General features: G+C 60.3%; 2 protein-coding genes across 3 annotated transcripts; one reads left to right on the forward strand and one right to left on the reverse strand.

Moving 5' to 3' along the window:
• Nucleotides 1–29: 29 nt before the first annotated feature.
• On the forward strand, nt 30–14732 carry CCDC157 (coiled-coil domain containing 157). Its single transcript, XM_080649671.1, has 11 exons — nt 30–174; nt 5487–5745; nt 7676–7847; nt 8849–9494; nt 10231–10308; nt 10638–10828; nt 11926–12102; nt 12250–12418; nt 13361–13500; nt 14232–14320; nt 14407–14732. The coding sequence occupies exons 1-11, from the start codon at nt 129–131 to the stop codon at nt 14654–14656; spliced, it is 2217 nt and encodes a 738-aa protein (XP_080505797.1). The 5' UTR covers nt 30–128; the 3' UTR covers nt 14657–14732.
• A 1415-nt stretch (nt 14733–16147) lies between these two features.
• On the reverse strand, nt 16148–22575 carry RNF215 (ring finger protein 215). Of its 2 annotated transcripts, none has more exons than XM_080649683.1 (9): nt 22200–22575; nt 21792–21935; nt 21217–21288; nt 21051–21136; nt 20476–20632; nt 17563–17682; nt 17346–17489; nt 17030–17132; nt 16148–16943 (listed from the first exon to the last, which is right to left on the reverse strand). In XM_080649683.1, exons 1-9 carry the CDS (start codon nt 22485–22487, stop codon nt 16921–16923), a joined length of 1137 nt encoding a protein of 378 aa, XP_080505809.1. In that variant the 5' UTR covers nt 22488–22575; the 3' UTR covers nt 16148–16920. The 2 variants fall into 2 exon arrangements, with proteins under 2 accessions (XP_080505809.1, XP_080505810.1); XM_080649684.1 differs by having other exon boundaries at nt 16173–16943; nt 17048–17132.
• Between the last annotated feature and the right edge of the window lie 3099 nt (nt 22576–25674).

The raw sequence follows: 25674 nt of genomic DNA on the forward strand, positions 1-25674 counted from the left end.
GACGTAATTTCCGCTCCGCCCCCACCGGAGTGGCGGGTGCCCGACGCCGTTGCCATGGCAGCGGTCGGGGCGCCGGGTTAGGGTTTGCTGGGGTTCTCTGGAGCTGCGGGCGCGCCGGGGGCAGTTCCATGAGCCGACCCAAAGCAGGGGCCGAAGCTGCGACACCGGAGACTGGTAAGAAGTTGTACATCACCCGCCGGACGCCCCCCGCACGCACCCCACGGCCCTAGTCCCCCTCTCCTCTACTCCAAGCCGGTCCCTCGCAGCTCTAACCCCGCCTTCCTAGTCCCCAGCTCCCTCCCATCGGCCTCTCGCTTTGGAGAGCCCCTCCTCTCGGGGCCTGCCTCCTCAAAGCCCCCCAACCTTGCCCCCTCTTTCGCTTCAGACCCACCTCCTCCACACCCCCTTCCCGAGTCCCAAGCTCTAATGACCGCTGGGCCCTTTTCCGGTGGGCCTGCCTTATCTAGGTTCCACCCCCTGCCTCCCGTAGTCCCTCCTGCAAGCCCCACGGGGCCGTCTCCAGTAGAGGCTGCTTCCTTTATTTTTTTTAATTTATCTTTATTGTTGAAAGTATTACAGATGTCCCCTTTGTCCCCGCTCCTCACCATGGGGCTGCTTCTTTGGGCTCCACCCCTCACTCTCACAGGTGCCTCCCTGCAGGCCACTCTCTTGCTTCCCAGATCCCGGGGGAATCCCATCTTTTTGCTTCGACCCCTGCGATCCTCCCGTCCCTGTCCTCTGTCCTCTCCTTCCCAACCCCTGAATGCGGGCAGGCCCTGAGCGCTTGCCTGGACTTTGGCTTCCTCATCTGTGAAATGGGGCCGTGATAGGAAGGGGTGCCTTCTCGAGTCTTCCTTTACACACACCCCATAAGTAGTTCATGTCAGTGTCATGCATGTAGAATAATAACGATAGCTGGGACTTCTTGAACATGACCACGAGCCAGACTCTGTGCCAAACATCACAGGCGTTTCGTCATTTATTTCTTATAGCAACTTACGGGGGGGGGGAGTGGGAACCCCAATCCAGGCCACTCTCGGCCCTCTACTCCGAGCAGTTAACTTATTCCTTGGTCGTCACTCCATGTCTTCACTGTCCCCAGGGATCCAGGCAATTAGCAATCCTGAGTCAGAGACTAACAGCCGCCACAGATGTGGTTTGAGGGTTTCGAAAGTGCGTGTTTACCGGGGTGACCTCGAATCTCGGTGGGCGCACCCGTCGGAGGCTGGGCGGGCTGGCAGCTTCAGAAATTCGAGAGCCTGTGTCCAACGCTCCTTCCCCTGACACATACCTGGGTGGTTTTCAAACCGCGCTCATATCTGCACATCTCCCATGTTCCTAGCAGTCGACACAGGTACACGGAGCTGTTCTTCCTTGTTCTTTGACATTTGCGCTGCTATCAGAACTGGAATCTAACACGAGTTGGGATCTCGGCAAGCTCCTGAATTCCAGAGCCTCCTCCCAGGGGTGGCGTCGCTGGCTCACTGTCTGTCCTCCCTTTTCGGGAAGGAGAACCAGGATGTGTGTCTGTTTTCCTCTTGTTGGTTTCTGCCTCGTTCTTTGGGGACATAAAATCTCATGAGCGGCAATATCTCATGAGAGGCAATCACTGAAGCAACATACGTGTGAGGCCTGAGGGCCTGTGTGTGTTTGTGTGCGTACTCTGTGCCCTGTGGGTGGGACTGACACAGCTGACACACCCAGGACTTGCCCCCTGCAGAGACCCTCTTGACATAGATCGTGGTTCCTCCCTGTACCCCGTGCCCAGCACATAGTAGGCACTCAGTCATCTTGTGCTGAATAAACACACAGGATCTGGCCCTCCACACCTACCCTGTCCAAGACGGTAGTCGCCAGCCCATGTGGGGGTGCATTTGGAAACAGGGGTTGGTCCAATTGGATATGTACTTTTAAGTGTCAAATGGATATTGGATTTTGAGACTTGATGCAAAAACACACACACACTCACACAAAAACACCTTAATTTTATATTTCATGTTAGAGTGATACTATTTTGGGCATATTGGGTTAAGTATATTGTTAAGTTTAATTTACCTGTTTCACTTTACTCTTTTTCGTGTGGCCAGTAGGAAATGGAAAATCCTATATATGACTTGCATCCTATTTCCTCTGCACAGAGCTGCTCCAGAAGCAGCCTGGCCAGAGATGTTGGACTCCAGAGTCCCAGCTCCCTGCGTGACCCTGGGTTAACCCCTCACCTTCCAGAGCCTGCGTTTTGTCACCCGTGCACGGCTGCAGATCTGGAAAGTGGCGCACAGTAGGTCCTGTGGTCGGAGCTGGCACTGTTGCAGCGTGCTGCCTGTGCTCAGGCCCAAGCCAGGCAACCCCACCTGCCCTTTCCCCACTTGATTCCTCCAGCCTGGAACACCCTCCTCTTCTCCTGGGACAGCTTCCTCCAGGCCCCCCAGAAAGCTCTCCCCGAGTGCCCACCCACGCACTCTGGCCTTCATTCATTCCCAGGACTGAAGAGCTGCGTGGGGCCAGTCCTGCGCTGGGGACAGGAAATCAGGCACCCGGATGAGCCTCTGACCCTGAGCCCCAGAGCCTACAGGCTAGTCTGAGACAGGGGCAGGCACCCGCACCGAGGTGAGAACAGGGCATACTCCCCTGTGAGGCTGGAGGCTCAGCCCTCAAACGCCCCCACCCCGTGGTGCCTCTGCACTTCCCAGCACCTGTGGGCACAGGGGGGCCTTCAGGCCCCTCCGCCCAGGTGGCTAAGTCATATCCCAGGGAACTCAAAGGACAGTCCCTGCGCTCCCAGGTAGAGAGACTGCCACCACAAACAATTACTCAGATAGGGATTCAGTGCCAGCGTGATGTGTGCCGAGATGGGAAAGAACAGGATGCTCGGATACGGGGGACCTCACCTGGCCTGGGACCTGAGGGAGATGTCTTATCTCGAGGAAGTGGGGGGAAAGGGCACATGGGTAGTGAGATGCTGAGGTCAGGGCAGGTCACACGGGTTGGAGCCTGGGGCAGTGTTCTGGCCTTTATGCTGTAGAAAGCCACTCAAGGAGGGGAGGGAGAGGTTTGAGGGAGTGAAGGGGGCGGGTTGCCTTTTTAAATGATCACTTTGGCTGCCATATCCCCAGGGAGCAAGGCGGTGCTGGGCAGAGGAAAGGAGATGGAGTGTGGAGCGGTGGTGATGGACAGAAGTGAGGGGTTCTCAGTGTGGTCTGGATGTGGGGTTAAAGGAAGGGGTCTGGAGGAAGGGCCCAGGGGCACTCATCAGGGGTGCCATGTTCTGAGATGAGGGAGGTGGAAATACTAGGTGTACCGGTTGAAAGTGTGGATACCGGTTAAAAGTGGGGATTAGCTGTTGACCGATTAAAAATTCGGATTTTGTAATCAAAACACGATACTTTCAAGAGAAACATCAAAAGTGCTTTATTCAGAATAATGTCCATCGCTAGCTACACATTTCCCCCATCTTTCAGGTCATTGGTGGGTACCGTCCCAATAGAACTTTTCTTGTTTTGAGGCAGACCATTCAGAGACCCCATTTTCCACTTCTGCATACGTTTTGAAGGGCTGCTCAGAAAGTGCGTGTGCCATCGATCGGAACAAGTGGTCATCTGAAGGAGCAAGGGCTGGTGAATACGGCGGGTGGGTTCATACTTCCCAGGCAAGATCTTTTAACGTGTCTTTAACTGGTTTTGAAGTGATGGTGTGTCATCATGAAGCAAAATTACTTGGCCCTGTCTTCTGGCCCATCCTGGTCGTTTTACGATCAAAGCATGGTTCGAATTGATTATTTGTTGTCGGTAGCGATCAGTATTAATGGTTTCACCTCATTTAGAAGCTCATGATACACCACACCTTCCTGATCCCACCAAACGCAGAGCATTGTCTGCTTTCCGAAGCGATTTGGCCTTGCAGTCGATGTTGATGGTTGACCTGGATCAACCCATGATTTTGTGCGTTTGGGATTCTCAAAATAAACCCACTTTTCATCGCCAGTCACAATTCGATGCAAAAAAGATTTTCTTTCGTGCTGTTGAAGCAACATTTTACTGATGACTTTTCGGTTTGTCTTTCATTCAGTTGATGTGGCATCCATTTTCCTTCCTTTAAAATCTTTCCCATTGCTTGTAAACGATCAGAAATTGTTTGCTGAGCAACGTTTAATCTTTCCACAAGTTGTTTTTGAGTTTGACACGCATCTTCATCCAATAATGCTTGTGATTGCTGGTCTTCAAACTTTTTCAGTTGACCTGGACATTCTTTGTCTTTCACATCGAAATCATCCCTTTTAAAGCGTTTAAACCAGCGTTCACAAGTATCTTGAGATGGAGCATGTTCACCATAAGCTTCCCGATAACTTTCAGCTCACTTTTCTTCAAAATAAAGTAATGAATTAAAACTTCCCCCAAATGCTCTTTTTTTGGCACAAAATTCAACATTTTTATTTTTTTATATATTTTATTGATTTTTTAAAAATATATTTTATTGATTTTTTACAGAGAGGAAGGAAGAGGGATAGAGAGTTAGAAACATGGATGAGAGAGAAACATCGATCAGCTGCCTCCTGCACACCCCCCACTGGGGATGTGCCCGCAACCAAGGTATGTGCCCTTGACCGGAATCGAACCTGGGACCCTTCAGTCCGCAGGCCGACGCTCTATCCACTGAGCCAAACCGGTTTCAGCCAAAATTCGACATTTTTAAGCGCAAAAATATCTATGATGTTAACACCTTCAGAAAATTTGACATACGAAGTTTTGAAGCTTGTTGTCAATACAACAAAATAGCCTACATATCAAATCGCATACATATCAACATACGTGTAACTCCATCTATTGAAAAAGTCTGCATTATTAACCGGTGCACCTGGTAGGTCAGAGGAAGACAAGTTTCCCAGCTAGTTCTGAACTTTCTGCTGCTGAGAAATCCACAAAAGATAAGCCTTCTCTCCCCCACACCCCTTCCAGGGTGGGGAAGGGTCAGGGCTCAGCATCCATGGGGCTGCCCAGCTCTGAACAGAGCTCTGGCTTTGACAGCACCTGCCGGGGGCACGCGAGGAGCCACGGGAGCGGCGAGAACAGTGTCGCTTGCCCGCCTTCTGAGTCGCGGGCCATGAACACAGTTCACCCAAATCACAGGTCCGCAGACTCTGAAGATGGACAAGAAGCGCTCTGTGTGGGCCGCAGGGGCAGAGGGGAGATGGAGCAGGCAGACAGCTGCCCCACACAAGGATGGCCCGTGCCGTTGTTGCGCTAACAATGTAATCACCATAGTCCTAACTACTGTTGATGAGGAGCTTTTATTGGTGTCTTAACTGAACCAAGCGCTTTACTTGTGTACACCTGTAAAGGCCTCCGGGGGCCTGGTGACCTGGGGCTGGAGAGCAGGCTCCTCCCCAGGGCCTGGGCTCCGGAGCGCTGGGCAGACTGGGGCCTGAGGAAGATTCCTCTAGCCACAGCCATGTGGCTCTGGCTAATGGGGCTCGTCTCTGCCCATCCCAGGAGCCCTGAGGATGGCTCACCTGCTGGGCAGTCAGGCCTGCATGGACAGCCTGCGCAAGGACCTCACCGACCTGCAGGGCACCATCGTAGACGTCTTTTCCCGAGCGGGACCCGTGCGCTTCCCCTCCTGGAAGTTTCCTGACCATGTGGCCTGTGACCTGGACATGGTGGCCCTGCTAGAGCACTATGACCACGTGCCGGGGGACCCGGAGTTCACACAGCTGTCCCACGCCGTGCTCTTGGAGCTGGTCATTGACAGGTGAGGGCCCTGACCAACCTGCCGTTCTCGGGGTGCTGCTACCGCCCCTTAAGCCAGCAGCAGCCATGGGACCCCCCTGGTAGCAACGTTGGTAGCAACAATCACCTCTGAGTACTGCTGGGGGCCAGGTCAGCTCAGGGCCCTCACGGTGATCCCTCCTGTGCCGTGTGCTGTGCTGTCCTCTCCCGCCCGCCCTCGGGGAGCTGCTGGCTCCCCAGCTCTGGCCACGGCCTCTGGCTGCTTCCAGCTGCCGCTCAGAGTTTCCGTCCCAGCATCTTGTGGGCTGTGCCCTTCCCACTTGTGGGCTGTGTCGCGGGGCCAGACATGGGATGTGTTTTCCAAACCCTGGCCCTGCTGGGAAGAGGCCAGTGGACCCTCCACACACACCCCCACCCCCGACACTTCTGTGCTCTTACTAACATTAGCATGGTCCTTAGCTTTCCCTTCCTGTTCCCCCTGCTCCAAAACCTTGCACGTGAATGTAGTCATGGGGGCCCGTCACGCAGGGACCCCAGCAGCTGGGGGATGGCCGGCCCGGGACCAAGAAGCCAGGGCACCCGCTCCTCAGAGGCCTGGAGAAGCCCTTGGTGTCCATTTGGAGCCGGTGAGGGACTGAATGTGTACGCACAGAGCACCCCGCCCTTCCGCCGCGGCGGTGCACATGCTGTGCCCTCTTCCAGGACTGCTCTGCCCACTCCTCGCTGGTCTGGCTCAGCCCCCTCGTCCATCCAGGTCCAGTGTCCGCGTCCCCCACTGCGACGCTGTGGCGGACGTGTCTTCCCACCCCTTCCCTCCTCCCTCTGCCCACCCCCTGCCGAGTTAGTCAGAGCCCCCCTGAGCTTCCACGCGTGTGCATAACTCCTGCAGAGGCCGCAGGGTCTGAGAGCCAGGGCAGCCCGGGGCCCTGGGGGAAGGGCCCTGTCACCGGCTCGGGGTGTAGCATGGGGAGGTGCTCAGCTCATGTCGAGGGGGTGATGGGTACGGATGCAGGTCATGCAGTTCGCAGTATCCCACGGAGAGGGTCTCCTCCCTGGCTGAGCAGACAGATCGCTCTGCAAGGCCGTGCCACACCCTCTTTCCGAGCGCGTTCCCACCCCAGCGCTGCTCACCTGTGCAGCGGGCACCCTGACCCCATTCCTAGGAGGACACCTCGGCCCCGAGAGAGGCAGGGCCTGGGGACAGTTGGCACCTCCTCCCCTGGGCCCTCTCTGCCCAAGGCCAGTGGGTTTGGGGTGACCCCCTGCACCTGCAGTAACAGAAGGTCACTTACCTGCCTGGTGTGTTTTGTGAAAGAGCTTGGTTCCCAGACAAATACAAACATCCCCCCAACACCCATCTTCCTTAAAGTAAGCCCGTGACTCTGATCTTGACCTCAGAGGTCAGGATAGAGACCTAGCTCGCTTCACTCCAAGTCTTCATGGTCTCAGGAGCAGCTTGCCCTTCAGAGCCCCCCCCCCCCCCCCCGCCAAACTCCCCATCTAGAACCAGGAAATTGCAGGGCACCCGGCCCTGCATGCTCACCCGGCGGCTGTGGGCAAGCTCCTCCCGCTCAGGACTCGGCTCTGTCCCCTGAAAGGTGAAGGCTCGAGCTCTGCGCCCTGTGATGTGAGGCAGCCACTTGCCCAGCACTCTGAGCCCTCAGGATGCCGCTGAGGCCAGGCCCAGCCCCCAGAGCTTCCTCCCAGAGCAACACGCTGGGACACTGCCGGGCGGGCAGAGTGCTGCACCAAGGAGGCCCCCAAGCTGGGCCTCAGGGAGGGCTTCCCGGAGGAGGTGGCCCTTGAGTTGGGTTTGCAGCTGGCCTGGCAGAGCATGTTCTGAGACGCGCCCGGCCCTGATGCCTGGGCCAGTTCCCGGAGCCAGAGGCTGCCGACTGTATGGCAGGAGGGCGCACTGGCACCGGCGCTGACCCCGCTGTCCCTGCCCACAGGCTCCTGCTGCTGCTTCAGAGCTGTGCCAGCTACTTGGAGACCCTCAGTTCGGAGCAGACAGTGCCCCCTGCGAGGGCTGTGGGGCCCTGCATGTCCGTGGGGCTCACGGTACGGCGCTTCTGGAACAGCCTGCTAAAGCTGGGCACGCTCTACCAGCAGATGCTCCCCCAGGTGGGTCAGCTACCCCCCATTCCCCAACTGTGGTCACTCTCACACCAGCCCACCCCGCCCCCGCTTCCTGGCCTGGCACACCGTATATGCCCCGTGCGCACTCCTGGCTCCACCCTGCCGAGGCAGAGTGTCAACTCCAGAGCCGCCCAGTCAAGACCTTGTGTTACAGCACAGGCCTCGGGGACACGTCTGGGCTACCGGGCTCTGCTCTTGACCCTGCGGGACTTTGGACAAACGCTGCCTCCTCTGAGCCTCAGTTTGTTCACCTGTACAATGGGAGTAACGACGATCTCCACCTCTCGGGGCATTGTTGGGTGACAGTGTTCTTATGAGCCCATTGTTAAGGGAGGGTTATCATCCTCACAGCCACCCAGTGGGAAGGACCACTGTCGCCCTGATGGGAGAGGAATGAAACCGAGGGGCCGTGGTGGCACGAGAGTAGTCACGTCAACTAGAAAGAGCCAGCACCCGGCCCCGTGCCTGTCACTGTCACTCTCCCAGTGTCCTGGAGGGAACTGCCTCGAGCTGGGGGTGGGGGTGGGGAGCAGCAAAGAGGAGGCCTGGGCTTAGGGACCGCGGCAGTGGAAAGACAGAAAAAGGTTCTCTTTCGTTCACGTTGGTGTTCAGCAACAGCTGAGGGTTTGAGCCTCGGGCGACACTGTCACAGAAACCCCCAGGGGCCAAAACCGGTTTGGCTCAGTGGATAGAGCGTCAGCCTGTGGACTGAGGGGTCCCGGGTTCGATTCCGGTCAAGGGCACGTGACTTGGTTGCGGGCACATCCCCAGTGGGAGGTGTGCAGGAGGCAGCTGATCGATGTTTCTCTCTCATCGATGTTTCTGACTCTCTATCCCTCTCTCTTCCTCTCTGTAAAAAATCAATAAAATATATTTAAAAAAAAAAAAAAAAAAAAAAAAAAAAAAAAGAAACCCCCAGGGAAGCGGTCCCCTCCCAGGCCTGTCACCCCCCCTTACCTGCTTTCCCTTTCTTTTCCTGAACACAGAAAAGGGCAACCCAAGGGGAGACCCCCATCTCCAAGCCCACAGCCAAGGGCGAGCCCGCCAGGAGCCCTGAGTTTGTGACCGCCAAGTTCATCAAGCCCCCCTCCCCAATTCCAGGCCTGCCCCCGACCTGCCAAGAACCCGGCAGCCTCTCCGTGCGCGTCTCCCTGCACTCTCCAGCCAGGACCACGGAGAGCACCCGGAGCGTCCACTCGCAGACGGTGGAGACGGCCCTGGTGCCCTGCGACGCGTGCGCCAGCGTGCAGGGCAGCCTGCGGGAGGTGGGCAAGGCGGTCATCGGCCTGTGTCAGAGCCAGAACCTGCCCTCGTCCTTGGGCCACTTTCAGCAGCTGGTGCAGAACACCATGGGGCTCAAGCCCCTGCCGGCTGCCACTGTGGGCCACTGGGCGGCAGAACAGAGCCGAGACCTGGCCCGCCTCAGCAAGCATGTGGGAGCCCTCACGCAGCTGGTCGGGCCCCTCCGGGCCCAGCTGGAGGAGGCTGAGGAGCAGAAGGGCGGACTGAGGGAGCAGGTGGGCCAGCTGGAGCAGGCGCTGCAGCAGGAGCAGGGGCAGCGGCGGCGGCAGGAGGACGTGGCCCAGCAGCAGCTGGCCCAGTGGGAGCGCGACAAGCAGCAACTGCTCGCAGGTCTGTGCCCCAGAGGCTGGGCCCTCGTGCCACTTCCTCCGGGGAGCCCTCCCTGAGGGCTCTGCTGCAGCCTTAGTGTGGGCTCTTCCCGTCGCAGACCCTGCACCGGGGCTGCTGGACAAGTAGTTGGGGTGGAAGGAACCCTGGCTGGGGAGTGAGCCATAGAGCAGGGCAGGAAGGCAGCCGGAAAGGCCAGTGCCACCCAGGCAACTGGAGCGTAAGCCCACTGGGACCACCGGGGCCGGGGCAGAGCACGCGCCCCAGAGCTGTCCCCTCCGAGGGGCGAGGGCGCGGGGCACTCACCCACCCGCTCCTGCTGGTCGCTGAAGGTGACTCCTGGGGAGTTGGCTTCCCTGGCACCTCTAGCCAGCAGGGTGGCCTCTGGCTTTGGCAAAAGCCATTAGGCAAAGAGACGCAGCCATTGACACTGCATGTCGGCCAGTGCCCGCTAATGTGAGGCCGGAGGGAGTTGGGCAAATCCCTGGTCTCTCTGAGCCTCGCGTTGCCTCCGTGGAGGACACAGGCCCAGGGAGGTAGAGAGACGTGGCAGCCAGCCAGCAGGAAGCAGGGCGGACGGGGACCAGGCTTCCTGGACCTCCCGGAGCTCCCCCTCCAGCCCAGGTGGCGCCTCCACAGGGCGATGGCTGCCACCACTCTCTAGGGGACACTGGGCATGCAGGCCACCAGCCAGGCCTCCTGAAGGGACCTCTGAGGGGACTCTCTCTTGGCTGCATAGAAACAAGCGAGCTCAAGAGGAAGGTGGCCGCCCTGGAGGGGGAGCTGAAGCAGCAGCAGGAGTCCGCACAGGCCGTGGGTGAGGAACCCTGACATGTGCCCCGTGCTCGGTGGTACAGCACGAGCGCCCTCCATCTCTGTCCCCTGGGCTCCTGGGGCAAAGGTGAAGGGAATAGCACGGGCCTGAGCGACCACACTGCTGGGTAATGACCCGAACTGGGGTGCCACTTCCGTTTTCAGAACCCACCTCAGGTGGGGTTCGAGCACCATGTTGTGGCCAGTTACACAGCCCCAGGGCCGTGCGGTGACACATTCACCCCCGGTCCTAGCCTGGGTCCCAGGCCGTGCAGGGACCCGCACCCAGGGCTCCCCTGCCCTGTCCTTTCCTGCGCCCGCTCAATCCTGCAGAGGCCAAGGCCCAGCAGCTGCAGGAGGAGGCCGGGCGCAGGGCGGAGGCCGAGAGGCAGGTGCAGCAGCTGGAGGAGCAGGTGCAGCTGCTGGCCGGGAGGCTGGACGGGGCCAGCCAGCAGATTCGCTGGGCCAGCACCGAGCTGGACAAGGAGAAGGCCCGCGTCGGCAGCATGGTCAGCCGCCAGGAGGTGAGGCGGGGGCTTCGCCAGCGCCCTGGGTGCCTGCATTGTAGGCTTCAGGGAGAGGGCTCCACTGGTGGGGGTGGGGGTTACCTGTGCAAGGTGCCTGCTCCCCCCACACATCCCCAGGTTTGGGGTTGACTCACCTCTATGGGGGACCTGAGCCTCCCCTGAGCCAGGCACCGGGGGAAAGGTGACCCAGAGACAGACACGGCCAAAGGAGGCCAAGCAGATGTGCCACCACAGCTCTCCTGCCAGGTGGCCGAGAGGGGCAGGAAAAGTGCCGCGGGGATCCAGGGACGGGTAGTCACATCTGTGCTAATCCAGGATGGCTTCTGGGAGGAGGTGGCCTTTGCACTGTACTCCAGTTGCTGGTGGTTAATTCATCAGCAACAGGAAGGATAGGGAGGACAGAGGCTGAACCGGAGCACAGGATACAGCTGTGCCCTGGGCAATGGGGTCTGGCAGGAGCCCCCACTGGGGTGCCTTTCTCAGTGGCTGCAAGAACAGTCACGGTCGCCACGCATCAGGTGGCTTCTGTGAGCCAGGCGCTGGGCCCGCCTCTGCAGCCCCCTCGTTCTTCCTCCTCATCACGACAGTAGGTGGCAGGTGCTCGTCATCCCCATTTTATGGGGGAAGAAACTGAGACACGGTGAGAGGAAGGAAATTGACCAAGGCCACACAGTTAGCCAGAGCTTGACCCAGGACTCAGAAATGACCGGGGCTGGTTCTTTTTGCTTTGCACTCAGTGGGTGTCAGGAAATGTGGGTTCCAAGTGACATGGGCTGAAGATCTAAGGAAAAGAAGAAAACATTTTCTAAAATTCCTGGGGGGAGGCCGATAGTCAGCCAACTGCTTTCTAGGTCTGCAAACTGGGGGTCTGGCTCTGACCGGGCGGATGTGTCACCCCTTGCCCTCTTCCCTCTGCCCCTTGCCTCTCACGTGTGTGCACAGCCCCCCCCCCCCCACACACACACACAGACTGACTCGGTTCAAAAGGGAGGGTTGGGGGCAGAGGTCACAGACACTGTAGTCTCCTTAGTCCCACATGGCTTGGCCGAGCCCCATGGGCCTCACGGCCTCCCCGCCTGCCCATCCCGGCTCAGTCCCTGCAGGCCAAGCAGCGAGCCCTGCTGCAGCAGCTGGACAGCCTGGACCAGGAGCGCGAGGAGCTCCAGGGCAGTCTGGCTGAGGCCGAGGCCCAGCGGGCCCACATGGAGAAGCAGCTGCAGAGCGTGCAGAGCGAGAGGGAGCAGGGGCAGTGCCAGCTCCAGGCCCAGCAGGTGGGCACGGGCAGGGGAGTGGGAGGAGCCCCCAGGTAGCTGGGTGCCTGCAGGCCTGTCCCATGTTGAGGGAGTAGAAGGGGCGGGTGTCCCCAGGGGAGCCAGGAAGTGTTCCTCGGGTCCGGTCTGAGCCTCCCTCTGTCCCAGGAGCTGCTGCAGAGCCTGCACGGGGAGAAGCAAGGCCTGGAGCAGGCGGTGACAGATCTGCAGCTGACCATCTCGGGGCTGGAACGGGAGCTCGAGGCGCTGAGGGAGCGGGAGCGGCTGCTGGTGGCCTTCCCGGACCTGCACAGGCCTGCCGAGACCCAGATCCAAAGTAAGGGCCCGGGGATGGTGCACGGGGCACGCTGGGACCCAGGGCGGCCGGACCCGGGGTCTGCAACTCCCCAGCTTGTGTAGACAGGGACATGAAGCCCAGAGGTGAGGTAACTGCCCGGGGTCACACAGCCGCATCCAAACACAAGTCTGGCTGCCTGTGTAGACTGCCCATCACCACGTGTCACGTGCCAGTCCTCGCTCGACATCCCTGGGCCCGTCCGAGCATCTCCCAAACCACACCATGCAGCCTGCTCCAGGGGCACAGCCCCCACTGTCCAGGGTCCCGGACGCCATGGCCCAGGAGTGCTAGGGACCCGTTTCAGCAGAGGACCTGGGTCCTGGTCCAGCCCCTGCAGCCCTCCCTCTAAGCCCCAGGGGTGAATCCATTCACAGAGCCCCAGGAAGATCCATGCAGTTTAACTGGCCACGACAAGTCATCATCCCGAGCGCTGACCTATCGCTACATGCTGGACCCCCTGTTGCCCTCTCCACTGCCCTGCCAGGCAGGGAGCGGCCACTACAAATCCAGAACCAAAGAGGGCAGGGGCTCGCCCCGGTTATTTCGGCCCCAAGGAAGCATGACTCCCCGAGTGGTGGGAAAGCGCATCCTTGCTGAATTCCTGGCTCATGCCCAAGAGCAGCTGCTTTGGGCAATTTATTGTCTCTCTGGCCTTCCAGAAACAGGCTTGTCTATGTGCTAGGTCTTCACCCAGCTCTCAGATTCTATAATGTAGTCTCCTAGAGGAGCGGGGGGGGGGGGGGGGGGCGCGGTGGAGGCCAGGCCTCGCAAGAGGGAGGATGATGGGAGGCCCGTGCACGACCCTGCCCAGCTCCCCTGTGCCTGCTGGGCCACCGACCATGCCTGCCCTCCGAGGCCCTGTCCTGCTGGGCACCAGAGGCAGACCTGGCGGGTGAGGTCCTAGGTAACCTGTCCCTACAGGCTCCGGCAACGTCATGGACGACATGGAGAGGCAGGTGCAAGCCAACGACATCCGCATCCGGGTCCTGCAGGAGGAGAACGGGCGGTTCCAGTCCATGCTGTCCAAAATTCGGGAGGTGGCCCAGCAGGGGGGCCTCAAGGTGGGGAGCCTGGGCCCTCACCTGAGAGCTGGCTCTTGCGGGCTTGGAGAGGCCCTGGCCCCACGCTGGGAACCTGTCGAGCGCCCCCACACCGCAGGCGGCTTTAGGCCACTGCTGGGAAACATCCCGCATGTGTTAAGATGGGAGATGTCACAGTGCCTTCTAGCTCCAAGTCCTCCCCTCTGGCCCTTCATACTCTTACTAGAGGCCTGGTGCATGAGATTCGTGCACTGCGGGGGGAGGCAAGGGGGGTCCCTCAGCCTGGGCTGCACCCTTTCGCAGTCCAGGACCCCTCGCTCCTTACCGCCTGCCTGCAGTGGAGGCGGGAGAGGCTCCCGCCACCGCCACCGCTGCTGTGCTTGCCATCCGTGAGCCCGGCTTCTGGCTGAGGCGATCCCCTGTGGGAGCGCACTGACCACCCGGGGGCAGCTCCTGCGCTGAGCATCTGTCCTCTGGTGGTCAGTGCACGTCACAGCGACCTGTAGTTCCGCCATTTGGTCGGTTTGCATATTACGGTTTTATTATATAGGATTCCAAGTGCACTCAGGAGCCTCGTTGGAAAGCAAACCTTCCCACCCTTCCTGCCGCCGAGGCGGTCTTGGAGGCTCCCCAAGCCCTGCCCCTCAGAGGAAGGGCTGTGGACACAGGCCGGGCCCTCCCTCGCCCGCTGGCTGTGCCGCCCTCTGAACAGGAGGGGGCCTGGGTCTCTCTGAGCTTGGCTCTCTTTGCAGCTGATCCCGCAGGACCAGCTCTGGGCCCGTCCCAGCCAGGGAATCCAGGGAGCAGCACCCCCCGTCCCAGCCCAGAGAGTGTCCCCAGGGTGAGTGAGGCTTCGCCAGAGGTGGGGCTGACGGGCGGGCTGGTCCCTCTTGCTCACAGGGACTCATGCCATCTGGTCCTCCTCAGGCCTCTGGGCAGGTGGCACTCACCTGGCAGCAGGGCAGCTAGTGCGGGCAAGATCCTGCCGGGCCAGCGCCGGGCATCGCCACCTCCGCAGTCCTGTGGCCGATCCAGCAAGTCCTCCCTGGAGGATGTGACCTACTCGACCAACTGTGCCCAGAACCCCATCCAGGTCTTGGCCAGGCTAAGGAGGAGACTGTCGCCAAGCCGGGGGCCGGCCAGCCCTGCACCCCAGCTCCGGGAGCCGCCCATGTAGCCTGCAGTGGGTGGGGCTAAAGGACAGGTAGCTGGCAACCCACCCAACGTAATAAAGCCTGGCCATCACCCACAGCGACCTGGCCTCACAGCACTGTCTGAGCCAGGGGCAGAGCCTGCCTTCCCCGTCCTGGGCAGGGACCACCGAGGCCCAGCCATTGAGATCATCGCCTGCAGAGGCCTGGCGCACCGTGGGACCTCAGTAAATGGGGGCTCCTGACGGGCAGTGGGAGAAGAGGGCACACCCAGGGCAGAAAGAAGCTCCTAGCTGCTTAGCACTTGGGCCAGGTGACAGGCAGTCGTTTGATCCCCATAGCAAGGGCCAAAGGGGACTCAGTGACACCCCAGCAAAGGGCGGGGTCAGTGGAAGGGTGTGCAGGGGTGGAGAGCAGCTGGAGATGGGTCTGATGTGGGTACGTGAGGTAAGAAAGGAGTCTGAGGCTGGGGTCCCTGCTCTGGGGGCAATGACACCTTCCCCGCCCCAGGTCTGAACTTGGGGCCTCCCAGCCTGACTCTGAGGACATTAAAGACTCCTTTCTTTGAGGAGTCCCTTCAGGAAATGTAAGCCACAAAGGTTTCTCTGGATCCGGGAGATTGGATCTCCAGGAGGCCACTGAAAGCAGGGCAGGGCCCCACCCAGCCAGAGATCGGGGCACCCAGCCAGCCCTGGCTCTCCCAGGCCTAACCCTCGCTGCCCGGCACTGGTGCCACCAGCCAGGCCAGCCCATTGCAGTCCCGTTTCCTCAGGGGCCTCCAGCCTGCCCTGAGCCACGACTGTGAGGGACAGGCCCTGAGACCTTGCTGAAGACTTAGGGTGGGCGCTCCCAGCTTCCTGACATTTTCCCCTGGTGAGGAGGCCCGCAGGCGGAGCACCCAGTTTACAGAGAAGGGTCCCCAGGGGCCACGTGTGTAGCTGAACTGGCACGGCCAGGGCCTGTCCAGCTGCTGCCGCACAGCCCGGGGTCCCTGAGGGAGGCTGGGGGCTCCCTGCGGCAGGAGGCCTAGGCCCAGGTGCAGGGGAAGGACTGTCACCGCCAGCCCCTCTGCATCCTCCGCTCCCAGCTCTGTGGTTCACAAGTCCCAGCCGGTGTGGCGGGGTCTTCGAAGCTGAAATCAAAGTACCTGCCAGGTTGCGTTACGTCTGACGGCTCCGGGGAAGCATCCAGGCTCCTCTGGTCCTGGCAGAATGCTGGCCCTGCAGCTGCGCGGCCAAGGTCTGGTTCCACGCCGATGGCTGTCAGCTGGGTTGCGCAGGCTCAGAGGCGCCAGCCCTCCTTGCCACGTGGCCCCTCCATCTCCAGGTCAGCAGCAAAGAATTCCTCACGTGGTCGGGTGAAGCCCACTCGGATGTCTCCCTCTCGGGGACACTTCATCACGGGAGTCAAAGCCATTCATGTCATAGTTCCAGGACTGTGCAGGCGTGTCCATGAGGCTGTCTTACAACCCACCTCCCTCAGGCAGTAGACCCCAAGGTTTGTTTTTTTCATCTTATAACATCCACACACATTTTATTTCTTACGTTAAAATATATCCGTGTTTATTTTAATATTAAACCACCTCCCCTGCCCCAAGTCTTCTAAAAAAATGGATGCCCGTGGAAGATGCACCACATTTATCCGGGGGCTTCAAGTGTCCTGGGCAGTGACCCGCCGCTACGGAGCGCACAGGCCTGGATGGCTGCTGCGGCCCCTGGTCTCCCCGGGCAGGAGGGGGCCCGCTGGACGGCCGTGAGCCCGTGGCTCCTAGCCCAAGGCCCGCGGGCAGGAGGCCTCTGGGTTTCACATCCCAGCCTTGACCAAGACGTGTCCCGAAAGATGGTCTGGCCAGGGTGCCCCCGAGGCCAGACAGCGCCTCCCCCGCCCCACCCCCCAATAAATAAGCACAAAAGTGACCACTGCGGCCTTGGCCCCGGGGTGTCCTGACGGGCAGGCAGAGAGCTCCCCCCGCCCCCACCTCTCCCCAGGCCCCTGCCCCGGGTCCTTGGGGCTGCCGGCAGAGAAGGCAGACACCCAGGATTGTACACAGAGACCCCAAAGGGGCCTCTCTTCCTCACTTCCCAGCAGGTCTGGGCCTGGCACCCGTCGGCCTGGGGGCTGTGGACGTGGTGGGGTGCCTTGCTCCACAGGGAAGGCCCCATCTTTCCTCGCACCCTCAGGGTTTCCTGTCCTGCCCATCCCGCCGTCCTGTTCCAAGAGCCCAGGCCGAGGGCCAGAGTGCAGGTGCGGGGGGGTCCCATCTCCCCGTGCAGAGCGCCAGCTGGGGCAGCTAATCCTCTGAGTAGCGGTTCCCTGCAGGGAGGAGGGGAGAGAGCAGGGAGGGCTGCGTCAGGTGGGACCAGGTGGAGCCGGCCAAGGGCCCCACCCGCGGTGCTCACCCAGGACGTTGAACTTGCATAGCGGGCAGGTCTGCTGGAGCATCAGCCAGGGGTCCACGCAGTCCCGGTGAAACTCATGCTTGCAGGGCAGCACCCGGAGCCACTGTGGGGAGGGCAGGAAGGGCTCAGGCCACAGCTGCAGGCCTCCAGGGGGTGCCTGGCCCCGTGTCCTCACCCAGGCCGGGGAACTGAAACCCCAGTGGCCTGCCACCCCCCATTCTGCTTTCCACGGTGCTGGTGGGGGTGGTTCCGAGGTCTCGGGTAGAGTGGGGGAGTCACAGGTCAGCCGATGGCTGGCCTCTGCCGGGGCCCTCACCTGCTTGTTGCAGAAGTAGTCCAAGCACACGGCGCAGGTCTCCGCGCCAGGCTCCGGGGGGCCCTGCGCCGCCTTGCCCAGCCTGCAGCGCCGCGTCTTGAGGGATGCCAGCCTGCGCACCACGCGGCGCTTGAGCAGGTCCACCTGGGGGGGAGGACGCGCACCGTTGGGCAGGGCCGAGGGCTGGGGGCCCGGGACGCCCTGGGCTGGCTCCCACCTGGCCTCCGGGCTCCTGCTGGCTGTGCCGGGACGCCTGCCTCTGGGCCTGGACCACGAGGCCTGTGCACAGGAGCATGGCCACCAGCAGGATGGCGTTCCACAGCTGCTGCAGGGGCTTCTGGGGAGGGAGCAGGGTGTCAGGGACACGGGGCCCCTGCCCTCTCCCCCCAGTAAATCCACCCCAAGGACCAGGCAGGTGAGGTCCCTCAGCACCGGCTCCTGGCTCCTGGCTCCCTCTCCTGATGCCTCCGTCCCAGGGTCTGCCAGCTGACTGCTCCGTCCTACACATGAGGGACCCTCCTTGTCCCCAGCCCAGGCCCCTCCTGAGCAGCTAACCCGTTGCTGTGGCAACTCGTGCAAGTGTCTACCTGGCCAGGACTCCCCACCCCACCCCCAACCTGCGCTGCTGCTCTGCTTTCTAGCCGCCATCACCCACCCACCTCTGTCCGGGCTCCCCAGGGGCTGCTGCCTCACTCTCCTTGGGTTCCCATGTCCCTCCTCTCCAGCCCACCCCTCTACTGCTCCAGCCTCCCCCACCCGTTTCCCACCACAGCCACAGCTGCAGACCTGGTCACCCCACGCCCCTCCTAGACACCCTTCCCCCATGAGAAACCCAAACCCCTCGGCCTGCCTCAGGGCCCTCAACTCTCCAGCCCCTCCCTCTGGAGTGTCCCCCACTCCTTTCCTCCTCTTGTGCCTTCCATACACTGCTCCCCTCGGGGAACCCCTCCCTCCTTGCCCCTTCCCTGGGCTACTGTCTTTGGACGCCCCTTGCTCTGGAAGCTCTGCCTGACCACCGGGCTGGGCCGGTGCCCCCCCTCGCCTCGCCTGCCCAGCTCTCCACACACCCACTCTGCACCTGTGCTTCCTTGCTGCTGCCCCTTGGAGGGAGGAAACCCTATGACGCGCCTCACTGAGTCTCTGAGCGGCTCCCGGGGTGGGGGTGCTCAGAGCTCCTGGGGGAACTTCACGCCCTGAACGCCCACTATATGCAGTGTGGCAGCCAGGCGGACTACTACGCAGCGGGCTCAGGAAATGAGGCGACATCGCACGCCAGACCCAGCCTGCTCCCAGCGGGCACACCTCGCCCACATGGGGACCGTCTCACGGCCTGTGGGTGTGTGACTAATAATAAACAGGGTCACTGAGAAGCTCTGCACTCTCAGTAGCTCTCTGCCACCATGTTCTTCCCCAGCTAATGCTGAAGTTCAACGACCATCCTCGGGGGGAGAGGGGCCGAGGAATTGTTTGTGGTTACAAGAGGCCACGCTCTGGACAGACTGGTGCTGCCAATATCATAAGACGTTGCTCTTGCTCAGGGCAGAGGCACTGGGGGTGCCGTTGCGAGGGCACCTGTGAGTCCCAGTTCCCCGCTGTCCAGCCGGTTTCTGTGTCCCCATCATCCCCTCATTCGTGGTTTCTGTGTCCCCGTCATCCCCTCATTCGTGGTGGGTGGTGGCACCTGCTCCAAGGAGCTCCCCACACGCCTCAGCGAAGTTCGGTGCCCTCCCCGTGCCCGGAGGGCCCGTGCCCACAGCAGCTCAGCACTCACCCCGCAGAGACAGCCTCTGGCCCTTCTCCTCCCCGGATGGGGCCCCGGGAGTCGGGCTGGCGCTGCCCTGCGGCCGTGCCCATGCCACGCTGAGCTAGGCTGGCACATGGCAGGACTCGCTGAGTGGCCGTTAAAGGGTAAGCTCTCGGGGCAGAACCTGGAGGCCCGTGGGCCGAGGGCGTGGCTGGCCCGGAGCTCTGCGGTAGGCCCACCACCCAGCCTGCCCAGGCTCAGTGCATCTTGGGACCCTCCAGGTGAAGAGGGAAGGCGGGGTGTCTGACACACAGGTGCTGCAGCTCTGACTCCCAGGGGCCGGAGGGAGGCGCCTGGCCCTGGGGTGGGGCTGAGAGCCGGCCCAGCAGCCCTGCAGGCATCTCAGCTCCACGGCCATCCAGCTCCTCCACGGCCCGCCCTGGCCAGCAGCATGGCCGCTCAGCTGTGCCCACTGTACCAGCCAGACCCAACTGCAGGCTGTTATCCCACCTCCAGGCCCCTCGGACCCGCTCCCAGCCTGCCCCTCTCTGAGCTCTAGCCTTTGTGCCCAAACTTCTTCCCGCCTTTCACTAACACCCCTTCCCCCCAATACCTGCCTCCCCCCACCCCCCACCCCGAGATCCGTGTAGGCTGCCCTCCAGGGGAGACCCAGGGGGCTCCCTCCTCTTCCAGAAAGCCCTTCCATCCCCCCGCATCAGGGCCTGCTTCCTCCGCAGAGGTATGCTTCTTCGTGTTGCTCAAACGTGAATTAGCCTGGGCTGCCAAGGCCGCCTCTGGGTGAGAGTCCCCTTTTCCGCTTGTCTTTGAGACCTAACAGGGCAGCGCCCAGGCATCACAGCCTCTGTGCCCACCACACCCCTTTGCATAGAGCCCCGAGTGCCCTAGGGTCTCAAAAGCTACGTGGTGACTCTACGCAAGCCCTTGTAACAATGAAGATATTCCAAGTAGCAGCCGCAGCCCATTGGCTCAGCGCCCACCATGAGCTTCACGCACGCAGTGCCCTGCCAAGTCTGTGGCCCCGTGCCGTCCTGGTTCACAAACGAGGAACACGAGACCAGAGAGGTTAGACACGCAGCCTGCGGCCACTCAGCTAAGATTTCAGAGCCAGGACCTGAACCTACATCTGCCTGACCTGAAGCCGCCTCGCACGGCCCACGTCCTCAGACGCCTGCTGGAGGCTGCATCCCAGGAGGCTGGGGCCTGCCCCGCACAGACAGGGACCGGAGAAACGCTTGCGAGCAGAATCCCTCTGAACCCTCTCGACGCGGAGCACCGGGAAATCCAGAGAAAATCAGACGTAGCCCGGCCTCCAGGAGACACAGCCCGTGTGTGGTCCTGCCCGAGCCTCCCCTCCCCAGCACGCACCTGCTCCTGGGCCCGGCTACCTCCCAGGCACACCAGGTCCTGCCATCCGCCGTAGCCATCCTTGGAGAGGCCGCAGGTGGTCCACAGGGTCAGCTTCCACTCGATGTTGGCCGACAGGGACGCTCCACTCGTGATCTCAGCTGTGGCCTGGGTCCTCCTGGGAGGGAAGCCGCCGAGGAGCTAGACAGAGGGCTCTGAGGAGGTGACCCCCCGCCATTGCCCTCCAGTTATCATTCTGCAGCCCTTTTGCTTCGGCCCCCAGGCTTCCCCAGCCATAGGTTTTCCCAGTTCTCATACCAGCCAGGCCAGGGAGGCCCACCAGCCCAGGGAGGAGCCTGTCAATCAGATCCCTGGCTTCCTCCTTGCGAGAGCCAGTGCCCTCCACCCACAGAGCGGCCTCCTCGCTGCAGGCCCTGGCACCTCCTTCAGGTCTCCTCGCCCATTTTCCAGCTCAGCCGTAGGATAATAGGAAAGGCCCTGTTTCAAGACACCCCCCACCCCCCGCCCTGAGCCCATGGCCAAGCCGGGATCCTCAACACCCAGCCTCCCAATTTGGAGCTCAAACCCCGACTCACTGCAGCAGGGCCTCCAGCAGTTTGGTGACGTTGGAAGAATAATGGAGGACGATGACGGGCCTGAGCAGAAGCTGGGATATGTCTAGCTGTAGGGGCACAGGGAGGTCAGATGGTCTTGGTCGCCCACAACCCCAGCCCGAGAGCCCCAAAGCCTCCTCCGGCTTACCTCTCGGACCACGTTGTGGTTCAAGATGAGGAGGAGCAGGGCAGAGGCCCCCAGGAAGAGCGCCCTCCGCATCTGCAGGACAGAGACCAGGCTGGCCCACGCCCCCGCAATGCCCTGCCCACGCCCCAGCGACGCCCTGCCCACGCCCGTCGCCAGGTATTCTCAGCTCCTAGCCCCGGAGGAGGCATCCTTTCCACTGGGCGGACCAGCTATACGCTCCTTGAGGTCAAGGGCAGAAACCCTTATCCTTCCTGCCTTTCCCCCACATGCTCTGTGGGACCCAGACAATGCTGTGCCCTCCCTGGTCCCAGCAGGGCAGGCCTGCCCTCCTCCACCGGCCTCAGGAACTCCCCATTGGATATTCTCAGAGCCTGGGGGCGTCCTGACTCTCTCTGACTCTGACCCCCCCCACACCTGTTTATACAGATTCCATTTTCCAAACCGGGGTCCCTGGCCCCACCCAGGCCTAGGGGTTTTCTGGAAGCTCCTTAGGGTCCCTCTTGGCAGTCTGGCTCTCTAGCAAGTGCCTTGAAGGCCCTTCCTCCCACCCCCTCCCCCACATACATCCCCTGCACCTGCTGGACCAGCGCCTTGGGATAGGCCCGTGGGCCGCTGCTCTGACTCTCCTGCTGGAACTGGGCCGCCTGCTCCTTGCCCACATAGGCCACTGCGATCCAGCCTCCCCCTGGCACCTCCTTCTCAGCATCCACGTTGTCCATCTGTGGAGCAACGGGCCATGGGCAGAGGGAGGAGAGGAAGTTAGGAGGGTCAGACACAGAGGATGCCAGGCCGGGGTTTGGGAACGAGTTTGGAAGGGAAGGCATCTGGATCTCAGGTTTTAGAAGCAAGAATGCTGGGGGCCTGGGAGGGCTGGGGAGGCGGCGCCGGGCTGCCAGGGGGCGCTGGGCTGTTCAGGATGAAGGCCGGATCTGGGTGCGGGGTCCGCGTCGCGAGGCCCGGCCAGGTGGCTGGGCGGCGCTCACCAGTAGCAGGCGGCCGCGCAGCGGGGGCGCCGGGTCGGCCTCGGGGCCGATCCTGACGCCCTCCAGGACCAGGGCGTCCTGCCGCGGCAGCCGCACGTCCACCCGCACGGCGCTGGCCCCTCCCCGCCCCGCCCGGGCCGCGGGTTCGCTGCCATCAGCCGCGGCGCCCGGCCCGGCCAGGCCCAGCCAGAGCGGCAGCAGGGGCAGCAGCAGCAGCAGCGGCGACGGCGGCGGCGGCGGAGGGGGTGGCGGCGGCGGCCTCAGCGCGGGGCGGGCGGCAGGGCCCATGGTGGGACCCAGCAAACAGCTGAGACCGGGTCACCGGGGGCCCTGGTCGCTGGGGCAGCAGAGCGACGAGGCCGTGGCCGGCCGGGGCGGGGCGAGCGCCGGGAGGGGGCGTGGTCGAGGCCGGACGGGGCGTGGTGTCGGAAGGGGGCGTGGTCGAGGCCGGACGGGGCGGGGCGCAGGGAGAGGGGTGGCCTCTCGGCGGTTCGGGCTCCCCCTGGTGGCCACGCGGAGAACTCTGGCGCAGGTGGCCTGGGAGGCAAGCAGAGCGGAGCCCAGGTCACCGCGACAGAAGCGGGCAGAGAGGAGGCGCTCACAGCCTGTCGGATTGTCAAGAAGCCAAGCTAGGACAGAGGAAAGCAAGAGAGATGGTTGGAAGGGGTGACCTGTGTGTGTTGAGGGGGTCGAGGGAGACTGATCAGGGGTGGAGAAGGGTAGGAAGGAGGGATGTCTAGGTCCTGGAGGCTGGAGTGGCCTGATGGTCCCACCGTGTGGCCTGGGTCAAATGGGATCCCTCTCTTCCCTGGGCTTCTATCTCTCCCCCAGACCAAACTCCAGGAGGTGGAAAACCCCAGATTGACATGGGAGGCAGACACGGGAGGCTGGGGTGGGGGGAACTGAGGTCCTGGAGTGGCAGAGAGAGGGGCTGGGGATGCTTGGCTAGATGGAGGCGCCTCCATGGGGTGGAGAGGCTGGGTCCCCAAGGAAGTCTCTTTCCTGGGCTGTGAGGTGGGTGCGACATAAGACCAGCACTGTCTCTCCCCAACAAGTGACTCCTGATGCCTACTGAATGTGAACGTTCCACCGACTGTCCTGACACTCGTCCTTTTCCCCACGGGTTGCAGCCGCTGAGAACTGGCTCAGTCTGAAAACGTGAACGGTGATAGAAGGCCAAAGGCCAGCTGAGCTCTTTTCCCTAACATTCCATCATGAAAAATATCAAACATACAGGAAGAGCGAAGGAATTGCATGGTGAACGTTGGTATAACCACCAATGCTGAATTCTCAAGATGCTCCAGAAGAAGCAGATGGAGAGAAGAAGACAACCTGATATTATTGCCCCGGCTGGTTTGGCTCAGTGGTTGGAGCATTGGCCCGTGGACTGAAGGGTCCCAGGTTTGAATCCTAATGCAAGCTTGATCTCTGACGCTGGGGCAAGCAATCAATGTGTCTTTTACATCGATGTTTCTCTCTCTCCCACCCCCTCCCACTCTGCCTAAAAATCAATGGAAAAAGTATCTTCAGGTGAGGAGTAACAACAACAAAAGACTGATATTGTGATTCCAAGACAGATTCCAGCTGGCATGGCTCAGTGGTTGAGCGTCGACCTATGAACCAGGAGGTCACGTTTTGATTCCCGATCAGGGCACATGCCCGAGTTGTGGGCTTGATCCCCAGTGTGGGGCGTGCAGGACACAGCCAATCTCATCATTGATGTTTATCTCCCGCTTGCTCTCTCTTCCTCTCTGAAATCAATTTAAAAATATTTTTTAAAAAATAGACAAAATGGGGCATCAAACAGAAGCCAGAACCAGACCCACACGCATAAACATGGGTATGTCAGAGGCAGCAACACATTGGGAGGAGGGGAAAAAAGGAAATATGATGGACTATTTGATAAACTGCGCTAAGAAAATGGGTTAACCATAAGAGAAGACATGAAATTGGACCCCTATTGCATATCACACACAAGATACCAAGTTCAGGTGGATTAGAGACCTAGATATGAAAAGTCTTAAACATTTTTAGAAAGAAACATAGGAGAATATCTTGATTACTTTAAGGTCAAGAGAGATTTCTTAATCCAGAGAAGCAGATTGTAAAGGAAAAGACTGAAAAAAAATCATTAACAATAAAATGAAAAACTGTCCGTCAAAACCCGCAACCTTTTGGTGCATGGGATGATGCTCCGATCAACTGAGGCACCCGGCCAGGGCCCGGGACTGTTTTTAGAACTGGCAATTTGTACTTCTTCATCTCTTTCAACTTTTCCACCCATCCCCCCACCTGCCTCCCATCTGGCAAACATCAGTTTGCTCTCTGTATCTCTGAGCTTGTTTCTGTTTTGTTTGTTCATTTATTTTGGTGTGTTTTATTTTTTTGGATTCCACATGTAAGTGAAATCAGATGGCATCTGTCTTTCTCACCATGGATATTGTAGCAATGCTGAGCACACAAAAAAAAAGCCAGTTTCAAAATAAGACACACTATGCAAGCTCAAAACCACCACGACTTACAAGACTAACGCACAGAAAGTCAGTTGTGTCGTATACAACAGCAATAAACAACCCAAAAGGAAATTCAGACAGCAATTCCACTTACAGGAATATCCCAGAGACTGAAATACCTGGGAAGAGATGGAGACAAGGAGGTGAAAGACTTGTGCCCTGGAAACTACAGAACGTTGCTGAAATAAGCAAAGGAAGACCTAAATAAGTGGAAAGACACCCCTCTTAATGAATTGATAGATTTAGTTTTGTTAAAACGGCAGTACTATCCAAGCGATGTACAGATTCAGCACAATTCCTGTCAAAATCCTAAGGACCTTTCTTTAAAAATATTTTTTTCTTATTGATTTCAGAGAGGAAGGGAGAGAGAGCGAGAAACATCGGTGAAGAGAGAGACTCATTGATCAGCTGCCTCCTGGACCGAGCCGGCAAGCTGGGCACGTGCCCTTGACTGGAATCGAACTTGGGACCCTTCAGTCCGCAGGCTGACGCTCTATCCACTGAGCCAAGCCGGCGAGGGCCCTGTGTCACCCTTTATTCTTTGTGTGAGGTCCTCACATCCGTGGGGATGTAGGAAATCACTCCTCAGGAGTTGGAGGCCCCTGGGTGTCCACGGAGAGTCTTGCTTCTCCGACTCTGTGAATGTCCCAGCCCATCTGCCAGCCCCAAGGACCAGGCTGGCTGCCAGGACACACCCTGTAATTAGCCAGTCTGTGGCTTCCCCATCTGCCTACTCCCACTACTTGTCCCCTACCTCCCCACCCACCCACCCAGGCAGGGGGTCCTCACTGCCCGCCCCCGCAACACACACACACACACACACACACACACACACACACACACACACACAGCCAGACGAAGATCCTTGCCAACATCTGTTCCCACGAGCCTAGAATGTGCTTCTGTTTCCCCACAAACATACACATCCGAGCCCCCCATCAGCGGCGGCTGGGAGCCCTTGT

Source organism: Plecotus auritus (genome assembly GCF_963455305.1).
Source record: "Plecotus auritus genome assembly, chromosome: 13".
NCBI lineage: Eukaryota > Metazoa > Chordata > Mammalia > Chiroptera > Vespertilionidae > Plecotus > Plecotus auritus.